Here is a 16,653-nt window from a genome sequence, read left to right on the forward strand (position 1 = left end):
ATTAACTTTGTTCTCTTCTTTTTTGAAGGAAAAAAGAAAGGGTATTCCTGGACAAGAGTGAAAAGAAAATGGCTGAGAAACATAAATCAAAAAGGTAAGTGGGCAAAGTGAAGCAGTCACACCTTTTGAGTTTACTAAGGCACTGCTTATTGTATCCTTGTATCCTGCAATCTCCTGAGGGCCATGATAGTTTCCCAGCTACTATATCAGGTAGAATATAGGCTAAGACACTGTAACAAAGAGGCCTAAAAATTCAGTGACTTCAACAAAATGGTTTATTTCTGATACATGTATGTAATCCACCACAACTAAATGATCTGGGGCTAATAGGGAGACACTGTCATCCTCACTTTGTGGTTTCTTTACTGGGTCAAGACATTTTTATTAATCTAGAAAGATGTTCCAAAGAAGGCTGAATGATGAAAGCAGACTGTATGTATGTGCATATATACGTACTATAAAAATATATACACATAAGCATATATCTGTGCCAATATGTTTTATATATATATAAATGCTTATTTATACTAGTACATATTATCAATCTCTATAGAGAAACATAGATATAGATATATAGAAAAGTCAATGAAAGTTCATCCATAAAATGCAGCAGTTTTATTTGGTCATTAGTGATATTTATATTTTTATTTGTGTTTTTAAAATGTATGTGTGCATATTAATAATAGTAAACACATTAAACTTTTGTAATACAAAAGTATTATTTCATTAGTAACATGTGAAAAGAGAAAAGCCATAGATGCAGATGTTCACTTCCACATGGCAGTGACTACAGAAATGCCCAAAGGACCAAAGAGAAGTGAACAGACATAGTCTGTTGCTATATAAAGGGTATATATAACCCACAAATTATTTAGCTGCTCTTCTCCTGTTACACAGTCACTGGTTGCATATCGCAGGTGGCCCAGAGTAGTGGTCAAAAGTCCGTGTCCTCTGTTTTGACTGTCTGGGCTTGTGCCAGTCACTTGATGACTTTTGCTTCAGTTTCCTCATCTGTAAATCAAGAGAGTGAATTAGGCCAACCATCATTCTCAGTACATCCTAGTTCTAATAGTCTGCCTATCTTAAAATTGGAACATGGCTATCCATGTTCCCATCAAGGCTCTAAAACGTTGGCTGAAAGGGTAGGATTAACTACACATCCTGAGTTAGTTCATTTGAAAAACTTTCATTCTTTTGTGTAATCAGGTCTCTAGCCCCCAACCCCCATACAATTTTCAGATTATTATAGAGTTTCCTGAGCTCCTTTTTCATCTTTGGAGAAAGTTGATGTGAAGAAAAATAAGGCAAAGCAGATAACATATACTAGTAGACAACATCTTCATTAAATTATCCCGTTATTATCCTCTCCGCTCACTGAGTCAGAGCTCAAACAGGGAAATACAAATACAGTCTCTCACATTGTCTTTAGCTACCTAACTGCAACTGTATGTCTCATTGTAAGAATGTAAAGAATGTAAGCATCAGGAGGGCTGACTGGATTGGGAGTTATGACAGTTTATGGAAGCCCTATATTTCTGCTAAGGCATTCTGATTGTGTGGGGTTTGAAGGTAGAAGTGGACACTCTGTGGTTATGTACTAAAAATGCCACTTGGAAGACAGACTTTGACTCCAGAAATCTGTTGAATAAAGTTTCTTAAGTACCACTATGTGTTTCTAGAAACAGCCTCAACATAGGAAGAGGGGCACATGTGCAATTGGAAATGATAGAGAAAGAAGGAATCTTCTGTTTCAGGGCCAAGAAGGCACACAGATGAAAGTGTGGATTTTTCCTCTGAAATACTTCCTGTGACCTGTGGTGAGGTGAAAGGGATGTTACATAAGAAGAAATTGAAACAAGGTGGGTTTCACGGTCTCATTTACAGCTCTGATGTGAAGGAATGACAAGAAGTCATAGAATTACCCATCATTCAAGGAATTGAGCACCCACTGTGGCTTGAGAGAAGGAGGAAGGGATCCCAAATATGATACTTTCAAACTTTAAGAAACCATAGATTTTGTATGTTCACTTCCACATGGCAGTGACTACAGAGATGCCCAAAGGACCAAAAAGAAGTGAATCTAATTTAATAAAAGAGAAACATGCAAATTGACCATACCTTTGCTATGCCCCAAGCCATGCCCACCAGCCAATCAGAGTGACTATATGCAAATTAACCCAACCAAGATGGCGGCCAGCAGCCACAGAGCTGAAGCAAGCAGAAGGCTTGGTTCCCTGGCGATGGAGGAAGCCAAGCTTCCTGCCTGCCCTGGCAGGCTCTGAGCTCCACTCAAGGCAACAAAATTTCAATTATAGAGGATAAATAAACCCCAGATACCTGCTTCCAGCCAGCCTCCACTGGGAGCTTGGGTGGCTGAGGGCCGTGGCAAGCTTGCAAACAGCCATCAGCCCCTCACCCAGGCTGGCCAGGCACCCCAGCAGGACCCCCACCCTGATCTGGGACACCCTTCAGGGCAAACCAGCCGCCCCCCACCCATGCACCAGGCCTCTATTGTATATAATAAAAGGGTAATATGCAAACTGACCCTAACAGCAGAATGACTGAGAATGACTGGTCACTATGACACACACTGACCACCAGGGGGCAGACGCTCAATGCAGGAGCTGCCCCCTGGTGGTCAGTGTGCTCCCACAGGGGGAGCTCTGCTCAGCCACAAGCCAGGCTGATGGCTGCCAGTACAGAGGGTGGTGGGAGCCTCTCCCGCTTCCTCAGCAGCACTAAGGATGTCTGACTGCAGCTTAGGCCTGCTCCCCACTGGCAAGTGGACATCCCCGGAGGGCTCCAGGCTGCCAGAGGGGATGTCTAATTGCCAGCTTAGTCCCAATCCCCTGGGGAGCAGGCCTAAGCCAGCAGGTGGTTATCCCCCGAGGAGTCCCAGACTGCGAGAGAGCACAGGCTGGGCTGAGGGACCCACCCGCCACGAGTGAACAAATTTTTGTGCACCAGGCCTCTAGTCAGAAATAAAAGGAAGAGGCTCTCAGCTTCCACCCCCATATCCTTTCTTCCTTCTGGATCATAATCACAAGGGCAGGATGTTTTGATGTAGTGAGAAGATGACAGAATTTAGAGTCAGAAAACCCTAGTCCCAGCCTCAGCTATGCCAAAAGTGAATGATTCATCTAAGTAGAAAAGGGGACTTTTCTTGACCCTGAAATCCTTCATCTAAAAATAGATGATCTGCTTCATGGTATAGCTATAATGAATTATTTCACATAATTGATGTATAATATTTAAATAGCTTTCCTGATATAATTCATAAATCATACAATCACCACTTAGAGTATACGATTCATTGTTAAGTTTGTTTGTATATTCATAGGATTGTGAATTTACAATCTAACTTTAGAACTTTTTTGCCCCCCACTAAAGAAAACCCCATGTCTCTCAGTAGTCAATGCCCATTTCTACCTCACCCCACCACCCAGCCATAAGCAATCATTAACTTTTTTTCTGCTATGTAAATTGGCATATTCTAGGTATTTAATATAAATCGAATCATATCATATGAGCCTTTTTGTGACTGGTTCTTTCACTTAGCATGATGGTTTCAAGGTTCATTCATGTGATAGCATGAATAGTACTTATTACTTTTTATTATCAAATAATATGATATTGCATGGTATGACTCTACCTTTTTTTGTTTATCTCTTCATCAGTTTGGGTTATTTCCATTCTTTGGGATTATGTATAATGTTGTTTTAAAAATCTATGTGCAAGTTTTTTGTTTGAACACATGTTTTTAATTCTTTTGGATATATACCCAGGAGGGAAATTATTGGTTCATATGGTAATTTTATGTGTTTAACATATTGAGAAAACACTAAAATATTTTCTATAGTGGCTGCACTATTTTATATTCCCACCAGCAAGGTATGAGGGTTCCAATTTCTCTCTCTTTTTGCCAATACTTGTAATTGTCTGACTTTTATTTTATTTTTTTAAAATGTATTTTATTGATTTTTCACAGAGAGGAAGGGAGAGGGATAGAGAGTTAGAAACATCAATGAGAGAGAAACATCGATCAGCTGCCTCTTGCACACCCCCTACTGGGGATGTGCCTGAAACCAAGGTACATGCCCTTGACTGGAATTGAACCTGGGACCCTTCAGTCCGCAGGTCGACGCTCTATCCACTGAGCCAAACCAGTCAGGGCATAATTGTCTGACTTTTAAATTATGGCCCTACTAGTGGATGTGAAGTGCTATCTCATTGTGGATTTGATTTGTATTTCTCTAATGGCTAATAATGTTTAGCATATGATTATATTTTACATATAGCTTAAAATTTCCACTGAATACATGTCACAATTATTTTTATCATCAGCTGTTCATGAATTCAGGGATGAAAAACTCAGTGCTCAATAATGACATTAAACTGGATGAAGCATGTTGAAATAAAGGACACAGATGTTTCTGTGGTGCCATTCTGAGCTGAGATCTCAGTCCATCCAGAGGTTCTGCCTCCACATTGACCCAGGGCCATCAGAGAGTCTGGCCTGTTCTCTATTCCCAGAATTCAACAGCACATTGAAATCCCCTCATTGTTCAGAATGAGAGGATTCTTGGAGGATTCCTTATAGGTGATTTTGGAATCCTTTTTAATGTTGATTTTGATGGTAATGATCACTTTTTTTTGTTGTACAAAAGGTAAAGAAATGTGTGCCCAAAGCAGGAAATCTCCTGGGAGGGAACTTACAGGCTGGGTTTGGGGATGCTGAAGTCTGAGAGGGGAGGACAGACTCTTCTGCTAGTGATCTTGAGCCCGAATTGGGTGACTCCAGATCCAGTGTGGTGGGAGGCAAGTGTCTGAGTTATGAGGACAAAAGGCCCAGGATCAACTTATTCTGGTCTTACAGGATCCGCCATGAAGTGCATACAGGGTGAGGATGGAAATTGGTTCACTCCCAGAGAATTTGAAGTCAAAGGAGGCCGTGCAGGATGGAAGAACTGGAAGAACAGCATGCGCTGCAGTAGGAGAACCCTAAAATGGCTGATAGAGGTATTCCAGTGACAGGAGTTTGGATGTGATTTTCCTGTTTGCACCCTAAGATAGGTCACTGTTTGTTCACCAAATATATGTTGAGTAATAGCCCCTGACTTTATGCTTACCCCACACTCATACCTTAGTACAAGGCAGCACGTTGATTAGAGGCTCTTTCAGGATAGATGCAGGATTGTGGAGGAGGGAAAAGTCATCCTGACTCAGGTGCTTGCAGAAAACTTTAGGCACTGAAAGAAAGGAGGCAGTTTATGGCCAAACAAGTGGTCAGAAGGCACTCCAGAAAAAGAATGGTGTGAAAACCAGAACCATGACTAATGTGGCTCCGTGGATTGAGGTAGATGGATTGTGTGTGTGATATGGCATAATCCATCAATTTGTGGAGGGATTTCATGCCAGGCTAAGGAGTTCAAAGTCATAGCATATACAATGCAGAACCAGGGTGTCTCCTGAGGTATGAAATGACATGTTTAAAAAACACTATCTCAGACAACATGGGGCTTGGAAATGGCTTCATTGTCTTTCAGCCCAAGAAGCCTATAATCATCCTACAATGTTCAACTCCAGTGTCACCCCTCTTTGAATATTCCCTGACTGACCTGCCTTGGGCCCCCTAACCTCACTATTAAGGCCCTTCTCACACTATTTAAAACTTATCATTCCATGAATTCTCTTTATCTCTCTAGATCCCTCTAGGGTTTGTACATATTTGTGTGTTCAACATTATCCAGGGTGTCTGACATCCTGTAGGTGTGGGATACATATGTATTGGTTGAATAGCCCTGATGTGAGCATGCAATTTTGAATGGAACTTGTGGGAATAGAAAGGAGGTGAAAAGTATCAAAGGGATTGTGAAGGAAAATCTCTTAAAACAAAGGGGAAAAGCACAAGATCAAAGAAAAAGGTTCTAAAGGTGATTTTTCTGGGTACTGTTGATGAATTTTAGAACAGGTGATGAGAGGGAGATGGTGTATCATTTAGACACCTTGGTTCTAACTGACAGTGGGATATCAGGGTAGAAATATTTGGGAGGAGGTTGGAAATGCCAGACTCACAAACCAGACCCACAGACCCATATACTTGGATCTTTTTATTTTTCAGAAAGGATTTCTATGTAATCCCCCAATGATATACGGAAGGAGAAAAAAGGTAATGACTATATAACTTTCTACAAATTCTCATTGCATAACTAATTTTACATATGCAGTATGTTATTTTATGGTTTCTCAGTTGGATAATTATAATTATATTTTTTTTTGCATGTACCTTCAGAGGTCCTAATTTGGACATTATATTGTATGCAAGGTCTCCTTTGAATAGCAAATCAGTTGATATGAAGATGATAAGGATGTATCAAAATAAATCTCATAGATGAGTTTTAGCCATAGATGCAGATTCTGTAAGGGTGTTAAAGTTGTAAAGGCAATCATAATTATGAAATACATAAAAGCATTTAATAATAGTCACAGAGTCATCTTCAACTCAAGCTAAGATTTTTAAAAATTAGGGTTATTATTTTCTGATGGTGCAAAAGTTTGCTCACCATCATGCCTATAACCCCCTGGTCTAGTAGTGTATCTTGGAACATCTCCCCAAAATATATACACACACTTTGAATAATTATAAAGGCAATGTTTATTAAAATACATTTCCTTTTCAAAATTGAGCTATCAGCTATTAAAGTGTGTATACATTATTTTGGGACACCCTGCCATACACTATTTCATGAAATAGGCAACTAAAAGCCTGTTTCTTTCCTGATCCTTTACATCTTCTTCCACCTTCCAATAAAACATGCACAGAGACAATCAGAATTCTTTTTCAGGGGGAAATTATTTGCCTTTCATGAGGATAGTGCTTTTGGGGAAGAAACTTTTGGGCGATCCATGAATATAGGAGGCCTGACCTGAAAAATTGTGTACTTTGATACTAACAAACAAATACATAATGCACAGTTCAGATTCAGGACAAAGTGATGGCTTTTCCAAGATTGGGTATGAATGAGTATTGAGGTAGAGGGGGAGAAAAGAAATACCATTCTTAGATACTTCAGGTAGATATGGCCATCCAAGACATTCTCAAATCCTAAGATAGGTCACACATAGCTGGCCAATGAGATTTATCTTTCACTGGGGATGTGAGGTCCAGGCCTTTATATTGTCTGATGATTTAAACTGTCAGTCCTTGAGACATTTTATTCACTCAATTTCCTCTTTGGAAACTTATTAGGCTTATTTAGTGAGTAAGTTGAAGACGAGCATCTGTACCATTCCTCAAGTACCAAGATTTACTCAAGTAGAGCATCCAAGTGAGCTGGCAACTTCCTTTCATTAGGATATACCCTCATTTATGAGTCAAACACTTTTCAGTAACAAGCTGCAGTTGCCTTTGTATTTTGTCTCTCCTTGATCAAAAACAGAAGCTCTCTAAATTGGCAGATCTCAGGACCAGTAACTACCGCTGTGGTTCCTCTGTGTCTCTCAGAACCTCTTTTGCTGATGGAGCTCACTGGTTCCTGGAAACTTAAGTGTCACTCTTAGCACCACAAAACAGCTTCCCTGACTCCTGAAGAGGGCCTCTAATATCTTTTGGTGACAATATTTTATGAAATAACATACTCCTCAAGAAGAATCATGTATTGTATGCTAATGTTTGTCTAGGAGAGAGCAAGTAATCTCTTTTTCTAAGTAAAAGAATACTTATCCATTCACTTGTTTAACATAAAATTGTCAAGGGCATACTAAATGCCCACTAGCCATTAAAGAAGATTCAAACAATAACCTTGACCTCAAGGATTGTTTCAACTCATTGTTTCATATGGAATTATAACTTCTAATATGGAATAAAAACTTACATATCAGACAATATGAAAAGAATCTAGGCCACACAGAGATGTGGGCAATGACATGGCCACCTCTCGGGTGATTGTCCAGTGGATCACACTTATCTATGACCTCTATGCCCTGGGCTGAAGATAAAGGCTGTGGCTACCTGAATCAAGAAGGGAAGGACATTAAGTCATTCCAATGTATATGCCCAAGCAATGTAAGTCTGGGTAGTTAGTTACCTCTGAAATGTCACCAGCTGACATCTTAGGATTTGAATGGAGAGGAGAGGAGGGTGACCTTTGGAAAGAAGAGCTGAAACACTGGGGCCCTTGAGCACATTTTTTTCCTTTAAAGCTACACCTTAGAAGAGTTTCAAAGGGTGGTGGAATTCTTCTCTGGGACATTTGCATGGATTCCAGGAAGCTGGGCTCTGAGGTTGCTGGAGGCTATTAGCTTGATACTTTCATTGCAGCTACTCTGTTGGGGTTATACTTATTAATATGGAGAAGAAGGCCTGAGGGCCTCTCAAAGTAGGAGAACCAGAAGAGTTCTTCCAATTTCATCTGTGGAGACCAGGACCAGACAACCTGCATAACTTCACAAAGGCCCACCTTGGGTCTGAGAGCCAGAGGATGTAACTAGATTGGACAAAATGGTGGTACTTTGGCACTTTTTATTCCTTGTAGATATATTTATGAAATAATGGATACATTGTGAATTGAATCCCTCAAAAGATGGCTGTTTAAATAAGTTATGGATGAAAACATCATATTCAGCATTGTCACGCAATCTTTCTCTCTTTGTAGCGGAGAATCTCACAGTCTCATGACAATACCTTAGTTGACCCATATGTAAGTACTAACTCCAACCTGTAACCCTAGAATAATCTAGACCGTCTCCCTTGGTACATTATCCCTGCCACTACCGCCTTTCCTTGAAGCTTGCTCATACTCAGTTGGAACATATCCCTGTGTGTGATGAGCAGAGAACAGTAGATGGTTCTGGAGTTGAGTGTCTCAGCATGAAAGCATTATTTTCATTTGTTTGGAGGAAACTTTGTTTTCTTATTAGTATGGAAGGTAGAGCTTTAGACCACTGGAGAAGGGATTTTAAGTGGAAATGGGCAGGGCTGGCCTGCAGATTAAGGGTAAGGTGCAAATTTCACATAGTAGCATTTTAAAGAAGGCAGAGGGAAGGGAAAAAAATCACAAATATTCACTCCATGGTGCAGGCAGAACTAAGATGGTTTCATGTATCAGACAGAAAGAATAGGCCAGACAAAGCTAGTGAGTTTAAGGTATGCATCCTGTCATGAGTCCTGCAGAAAAATGTACTCAGGACAATTGGGTCCTTTACAGAGGCCCTGCATCCAACCTCAAAGGAACCATTAAGGTGCTGAGCTGGTGTTTAGGAATAAAACCATCACCACTTAGCGAATCATGGGCATATTTAGTCAAATTGATACCATATGCCAAACTGCTTTAAGGTCTGCAAAATTATAGAAGATTCTGCTCCCTAAGCTATCTCATACATTGATTTCTGTCATTTCAACAAGATGGGTATTTTAAACAGACTTGCCCTTGCACAACTCCAGTGGGCAGCACTAGATCGGATATGATATATATATATATATATATATATATATATATATATATATATACACACATACATGCCTAATATGCAAAGTGTCCCCTTGAGAGTTTGGCCAGGAGACTGGGAGTTTGATCGCTCACTGTGATGTGCACTGAACACCAGGGGGTGGTGTGAAACATGGCAGGCAACCAGCAGTGGGGTGCTGAGAGAGCAAGGGAAGGAGGAGGCAGGGAGGCGGGGGGAACCTAATTGGCCCTGATCACTGGCCAAGCGTAGGGACCCTACCTGTGCACACATTTTGTGCACTGGGCCTCTAGTTGATATATGACATTCAACAGAGGAGGGATAGTCAAATAGATTTACATACGCTTTACCTCCAAAGTAATACTCCAACAAGATTTAGATCTTATCCACATTGATTTTGACCCTTGGCCAACTGAGGGAGTATTCAATCATGTCAACAGCCCTGGAGTCCAGTGTTTGTGAGGCTTGTTTGGGATGGATGTAGACACAGAGGGCCAGGCCACACTGCTCACAGCCAAAGGAGGAGAGGGCAAGATCACCCTCACCCCTGTTAATATCTTTCATGGGATATACATTACAGGCTAATTCAACATTGACTTAAAATCTCCCCCTGTCTTAGTAACTAGACTCTGCTCAGGCTAAATCTCCAGGTTGCACACTGGAATCATTTGAAGACCTGGATTTCCCTCAAAGGAAATCAGAGATATAATTGATCTGTGCTATAAGTTGGACATTAGGATTAAGTCCCAGATGATTCAGATACACAAAATTATCCATTTTATGACTCAACGAGGAATACCAATGCCGGTGCCCCACTCAGACAAACTGATTCATAACCTTTGATGTTGGGAACAGGACATCTTATGCACTCTCCTTAGAAGATTCTATTGTGTAGCTGGGCAAAGAACCAGAGAGATACATCTTGAAAGAAGATTGTAAATGCAATATTCTTAAACATTGCTTATGTTTATCATTTTCTTGTTCTTTCGGAGAGAGGGGTCTTCACTTTTGGAGAATGATGCTGATAATCCGTGAATGTCTGCACAGATAAGAAGAAAAATAGTCCAGACCTCCCTGCTAAAGCATTTCAGTGCTCACTGGGGATATGTGTCAGGACCCCCACCCCATCCAGAACACTTAATGGGAGCTCTTGGCAAGATATTCCTTGGGGCTAGCACTTTCTCATATATGGCCATTTTTAAGAACAAAAGAAATGGCTATGATCCCAATTCAGCCAACACAAATATTTTCACCCAAAAGCCTAGAAAACAACTCAAATAATTGTGAATTAATGTCTTTTCATCTTTGATTACTTCCCGCATTAAGAAACGTTTTCCATCTTATCAAATTCTCAAGTTATCCTTTTCCATTGTCGACCCAATATATTATGTCATTGTGGTGTAGGCAAATAGACTTAACAGTATTTCAGGAACTTGTTTTATCTGCATGGTAATTAAATGATTCAGATCCCACGAATCATCCCGTTGTTTTGTTGCCTGTGTTTCTGTATTAGAATCTCTGGTTTTATAGGAAAAGCTTTTCTGGTCTGGCACACAGATCCTTCCTCCTGAACTTCACTGCAGATTACAGTTCTTTCTTCTGAAACCTTCACTCCATGCTGTTCCTTCACAAATCAGGGAGAAGCACATAAGGGTCTGTGCAGATTCACATTAAGGCAATGAGTGCTAGATACCTACAGTGCTGGTCTTTAGGGTCTCACTGGAAATATGAACATTGTTTTACCTTCTAGCTAGGAAATTCAGACGTATGTGAGATCTGCCGGTATGGAGGAAAGCTATTCTGCTGTGATACTTGTTCGAGATCCTTTCATGAGGACTGTCACCTCCCACCTGTGGACATTGAGAGGTTTGTGAGATGCAGCCCTATCTCCCTTTAGGGACCCTTCCTCCTGCCATGCACAATCCCTCAGCATAGTTCCTCCTTGTGTTCTGATGGGAAAGAGCAGGGTCAGAGGTACAGGACCCAGCATTATGACCCAGGGAACTGTTTAAAGATGCTGTCAACTGAAGGCTACTGTTCCCCTCTCTTTTCTGGGAGGCTGAGGCTGGTGGCTGGGTGCTTTTCCTAAATACTGCCAATTGCCTTTACCAGAACTTTCCCAGCATGGAATACTGTCTATGGGAGTGAAAATGCCAGCTGTTTGTGTTCTGTGCTTTTTTAGAAAAATCAGGAAACATGGAAAGGTTCCCTTATTTCACCACCTTTTCAACTGACTGATGAAGGCCTAAGGTCCCCATGGGTTAAGGCCCAGTCTCCATTTGGGCTTGGTTGGCAGAGCTCTTTGTGCTCCCAGAAGCTCAGATGGGGAAAGAGAGCTCACCATTCACCCTGACACCACCCTCCACCCACTTACCCCCTGATGCTACCCTTGATGGGAGGAGGGCTATTGGCTCAGACCGCACCTAGGAGGTCTTGGAGTATCCCCTTCATCTGCTGGCTGTGTCCATTGGTCATTTCTGAAAGGAGGAACAGTGGCAGCCATAGGAATGGTGGCTGTTTCTGAGGTCTTGCCTTGCTCACTTATACCCGACCTCTCAGGAGCCCGTGGAGTTGCATCTTCTGCAGGATGAAGGAGTCTTCAGGAAGTCAGCAGTGTCTCAGGGAATCTGAGGTCCTGGCGAGGCAGATGGGGCCCGAGGAGCAGCTGGTGAGTCAGATTTAAACCCAAGACCTTTCCTTTCTGCTCACATGTGAGAAGTCAAGAGTCATTGGGTGAGGGGTGGGGTGCCAAAGGGTGTCTGCTCTTCTGACTGTGCCTCTCACCAGACCTTGTTTGCAGAAAAATAATAATTCCGCCATTGCATGATTCTTGGAGAGCAATAGTTGTTTGAGGAAACTTCCAGAAGATCCTTAAGCGGTCTTATAACCATTGTTTTAAACTCTGTATCTAGTAGTATGCTTGCTTCCATTTCATTTAGTTCTTTTTTCTGGAGATTTCTTTGTTCTTTTATTTGTGACATGTTTCTTTGTCTCTACATTTTGGCTGCTTCCCTATGCTTGTTTCTATGTATTAGGTAGAGCTGATATGTCTCCTGGAATTGGCAGAGTGGCCTTGTGTAGTAGGTGTCCTATAGGGCCCAGTGGCTAAGCCTCCCCAGTCACCTGAGCTGGGCACTCTAGGTGTATCCACTATGGGCACAGTCTTGTTGTAGTTGAGCCTTGATTGCTGTTGACATCACTAGGAGGAGTTGACCTCAGGCCAATTGGCTGTGAGGACCAGCTGTGACTACAGAGGAAGAGCTGCTGTGCAGGAGATACCCCTATGGAGCAGAACTTGCTTCAGTGGGACTTTATTAAGTTTACCCCTTGAGTGTGTTGCTCATGGATGTGTAAAGTTGTAATCTGGCCTGTTATAAAGCTGTCTACTGAGTGCACTGGCTCTGGGGCCTCCCAGGAAGTGTAAAGTCAGCCACTGCCTATGGCCACCTGGCAGGAACTACAGAGTAATCTGCACATGGCTGCTGCTTGTATTGTGCTTGGAAATGCCCAGACAAAGCCAAGCTGTCTAGGGCCTCTTATTGATAGGTATGGGGCATACTGATGCCAGCGCTGTTTTTTTTGTTTTGTTTTGTTTTGTTTTTTGATAAATTTTAGCTAAGTCTGAAGCCTAAACCAAAAAGGCCATTCATATAGAAAGCTGCTGCAAACAGCTTGAGTGGGGCTGCAAATTGAATGGGACAGGGTCTCAGGAATAACCAGGGTGGAGCAAACAATATGAGCTAGGTTGGTGGATAATCAGATATGGCTGCCCAGCAGTTCTTCAATGGGGGAGGTCTCAGCATAGGAACAATGACCCCTGTGAACACCCCTGTCTGGGAGAAAGCTGCCCCCAAGTTCTTGCTCCAGTGTCAGACAAACTGGTTCTTTCCCTTATGTCCCTGGTACTGGAGCTTAAAAGGAATGAGTCCGAGTATGTTTGTGCCCTGGTTCTTTAAGAGGAGCTGCCTGAGTATCCAGTATCCTGTGTGTTACTCAGCCATAATTCCCACTTGTTTTTACAGCCTGAAGTTATAGAAACTTCTCTTCCCAGCACTGGAATCCTGGTATGGGGCTGGGACCCCCTTGCTCCTCACAGAACACCTCTGCAGCTGAGATATTTTTCCTGATTAAAAACATGCCACCTATGGGTGTTGGGCCAGCCAGTTCTGTGCTTCTACCCCTCTTATCAGTCTAAATGTGCTTTCTTCTTTATTTCTCCAGTTGTAGGACTTCCATTCAGCCAGCTTTCAGGTGGTTCTCAATTATGGTTGTTCTGTATCATAGTTGTAATTTTGATGTGGTTGTGGGAGGTGGCGAGTATCAGAGTTTACCTATGCTGCCATCTTGGTTCTCTCTCTCCAAGCTGCTTTTCATTTACATCTTCCTTCTTTTGTAGAAATGTGAGTTCCTTCTCTTGAAAGTCTATTGCGATTCAGAGAGCACGTTTTTTTCGAAGATTCCATATTATTATTATGTAAGTAACAACAACGAAAAACCATAATTACAGGCGGCCCTGGTGTTACCTGGCCCTGACATGGGCTCTTGTGGAGTGTGTGATATGAAGCCCACAGGAGGGATAGTGTGAGCTGCCATTATTTTTACCTGGTATTTCTGCTGGACTTTAGGGGAATCCACAGAAGGCAGATTTTGAATTGTGTCTGTAATTATCTCAATGGTATTTTCCCCCACCAGATTAAAGAGACTTCTCAACATCTAAAGGAACCCATGTGGTTGGACAAGATCAAGAAGAGGCTAATTAAGCTGGGCTACCCCCAAGTGGAAGGGTTTGTGAAGGACATGCGCCTCATCTTTCAGAACCACAGGGCATCTTATAAGGTAAGTGGCTCTCCCTGCTTCCATTTCCTTTTATTTCAGTTGAGTCACTCTGCCCTCATTTCGTGGTGCTGGGAAATTTTAGATTTTCCCTCACCTTTTATGATGAGCCTGTATAAGCAAGGGTTCAGGAAGTGAGTGGGTTTTTAAATTGAGGATTTAAGCTCATCAGGGAGAGTAATGGTGAGTCAGGAGGTGTCCCTGCAACCAGACTCCAGGTCCCTGAGAGCTCATTCTCCTCAGAAAAGGCAACAAGTGTCCAGTGAGAAGAGTCTCTTCCTCCCTGTTCCAAACCCAAGGAGAAGAAAATTGAGTCCTAAAGTCATGTTGTTCTTATCTATCTCAAATATACTCAATCAAACCTCTTAGAAATCTCAAATTCCAGAGTCCTTTACATATGAATGGACCTGTAGTTAACAGGGATCACCAGAGGGGAATACAAGTGACAATATGAAAGGAAGATTGTACTTAGATATCTGTAATATTTGATTGTTAAAAAGAACATGGATTATTTGACAACCCAAACTAAAGTGAGAGTCCCCACATGTGGTCATGATTTCCCATTTCTGTCTAGTTAACAAGAATTAATTATGCACTTGGAACACAGAATTTACTCTTAGCCACAAGAGTTTTTTATTTTAACCTGGTTAATGTAACTTAGGCATTTAAGGAAGTTATTCTTGAATGCAGTGTTTCTAAACACTGGTAACGAGTGGCATTACTTTTGTTGTTGTTTATCTTTTTTCCAGTACAATGACTTTGGCCTAATGGGACTTAGACTGGAGGCAGAATTTGAGAAGAATTTCAAGGAAGTGTTTGCTATTCAGGAAACAAATGAGAGCAGCTCACTTGCATAGCGGATACTGTTGGGACCCTGGAAAATCCCCTCATCCTCTAAATTGCTGTGAGGGTTGGCTGCCAATCCATCTCTCCCCTGAGGAATATTACATTGAGCCCAATAAATGGAGCCAGCATTGCATGGAGGTTATATTGATGGAAGTGGAGTTCTTGAGGTGCCATGAGGAAAAGAATTTCCTGAGGCCCCCATGGGAGGATGGGGTTTCATGGAAAGCTTGTTTGATGATGTAAAATTAAGGGGGTTTCCCTCCAAGGTCCCACCTTCATCTGTCTCACCATGCAAGAAGTCCAATCTTGCCTTCAGTATGGCTAGATTTAAGGCCAGTGCACGTAAGTTCTGTTCCATATTAAAATACAGTCTAGTCCATTCCAGCATCTGGTTAGTTTAGCTTGTGTTCTCAGCTCCAGTCCAGGGGTTGTCATGGCCCATGGACATGTGGCTGCTTAAGGCCACATGGCTATGGAGAGAAAACAGATAGTTGCACAGGCAAGTGTGGGACATGGAGCAAGAGAGAACCAAAGTAAACAATAGAGAAGGACCTGTCTGGGGATTTTACCCTTCCAAGATTTTGTGCACTTGCCGTGGCTCCACCCTTCCAACCAATGATCTTTTTCCTGGGCTAGATGGCAGGCAAGCACCTTCCCTACATCACCCTGACTTCACTGTGCATGCACCCATCTCCCCCATTGTTCTATCCCTTCCTCCCGTAATCTGCAGGGAATGAACTGGGGGTTTCCTGGGGAGCATGAAGCTGTAGCTTCCTAGTGAAGCTGCCCAGATAACAATGGTTATAATGTCTAGCCTCCCCTTTGCTCTCTTCCTATTATTAATATTGACAAACTAGCTAATTGCAACAACAACAGTTATACCTCCTTGGCCTTGGGTCTAGTTCCACTGGGATTAGGTTGGAGCTACTCCAAGCTGTGACCACATCCTTGCTTAGCTTTCCCATCAGGCAATCCTGTTTTCCTCTCCACTCCTCCATCTGAGATAATTATCACAATAAACCATTTACGTAAGGGACGTCATTTCAGGTTCTGCTTCTAGGGAACTTAACATAATAGTCCTAGCAAGAAGGCCCTAAGGGTGGGATTTGTGAGTTGAATCATTGTCTAGCCAGAAGGTAACAGGAAGAATATTGATAGTTTCTATAACAGTGTCATTGACAAAATTTTATCTGTAGGAAACTGGATGATATAGAGGGAAAGAGGTATGCCAGCTGGTACAGTTCTATGTTATTTATAATAATAACTATAAGAAGGACTTAAATGTAAGATGGAAAACCATAAAAATCCTATAAAACTCCATAGGCAGCGAAATAGCAGACATATGTTGTAGCAATATCTTTACAGACACAGCTCCTAGGGCAATGGAGACTAAGGAGAAAATAAACAAATGGGACTACATCAAAATAAAAAGCTTCTGCACATTTGCCATAACCGGTTTGGCTCAGTGGATAGAGCATCAGCCTGCAGACTGAAAGGTCCCAGGTTCGA

At 41.9% G+C, this 16,653-nt stretch overlaps 1 protein-coding gene across 1 annotated transcript in view; it reads left to right on the forward strand.

Annotated features, from left to right (window-relative positions):
• Positions 1–15,286, forward strand: part of LOC132238322 (nuclear body protein SP140-like protein) — a 70,742-nt gene extending 55,456 nt beyond the window's left edge. Inside the window, exons 20-29 of the mRNA XM_059703459.1 lie at positions 29–94; positions 1,755–1,859; positions 4,877–5,019; positions 6,122–6,169; positions 8,655–8,699; positions 11,216–11,331; positions 12,025–12,133; positions 13,862–13,939; positions 14,158–14,301; positions 15,048–15,286. Coding sequence (XP_059559442.1) covers positions 29–94; positions 1,755–1,859; positions 4,877–5,019; positions 6,122–6,169; positions 8,655–8,699; positions 11,216–11,331; positions 12,025–12,133; positions 13,862–13,939; positions 14,158–14,301; positions 15,048–15,155 — 962 coding nt within the window. The 3' untranslated portion in view covers positions 15,156–15,286. The remainder of the gene's footprint in view (positions 1–28; positions 95–1,754; positions 1,860–4,876; positions 5,020–6,121; positions 6,170–8,654; positions 8,700–11,215; positions 11,332–12,024; positions 12,134–13,861; positions 13,940–14,157; positions 14,302–15,047) is intronic.
• Positions 15,287–16,653: the final 1,367 nt, after the last annotated feature.

This window comes from Myotis daubentonii, chromosome 7 (genome assembly GCF_963259705.1).
Source record: "Myotis daubentonii chromosome 7, mMyoDau2.1, whole genome shotgun sequence".
NCBI classification, from domain to species: Eukaryota; Metazoa; Chordata; class Mammalia; order Chiroptera; family Vespertilionidae; genus Myotis; species Myotis daubentonii.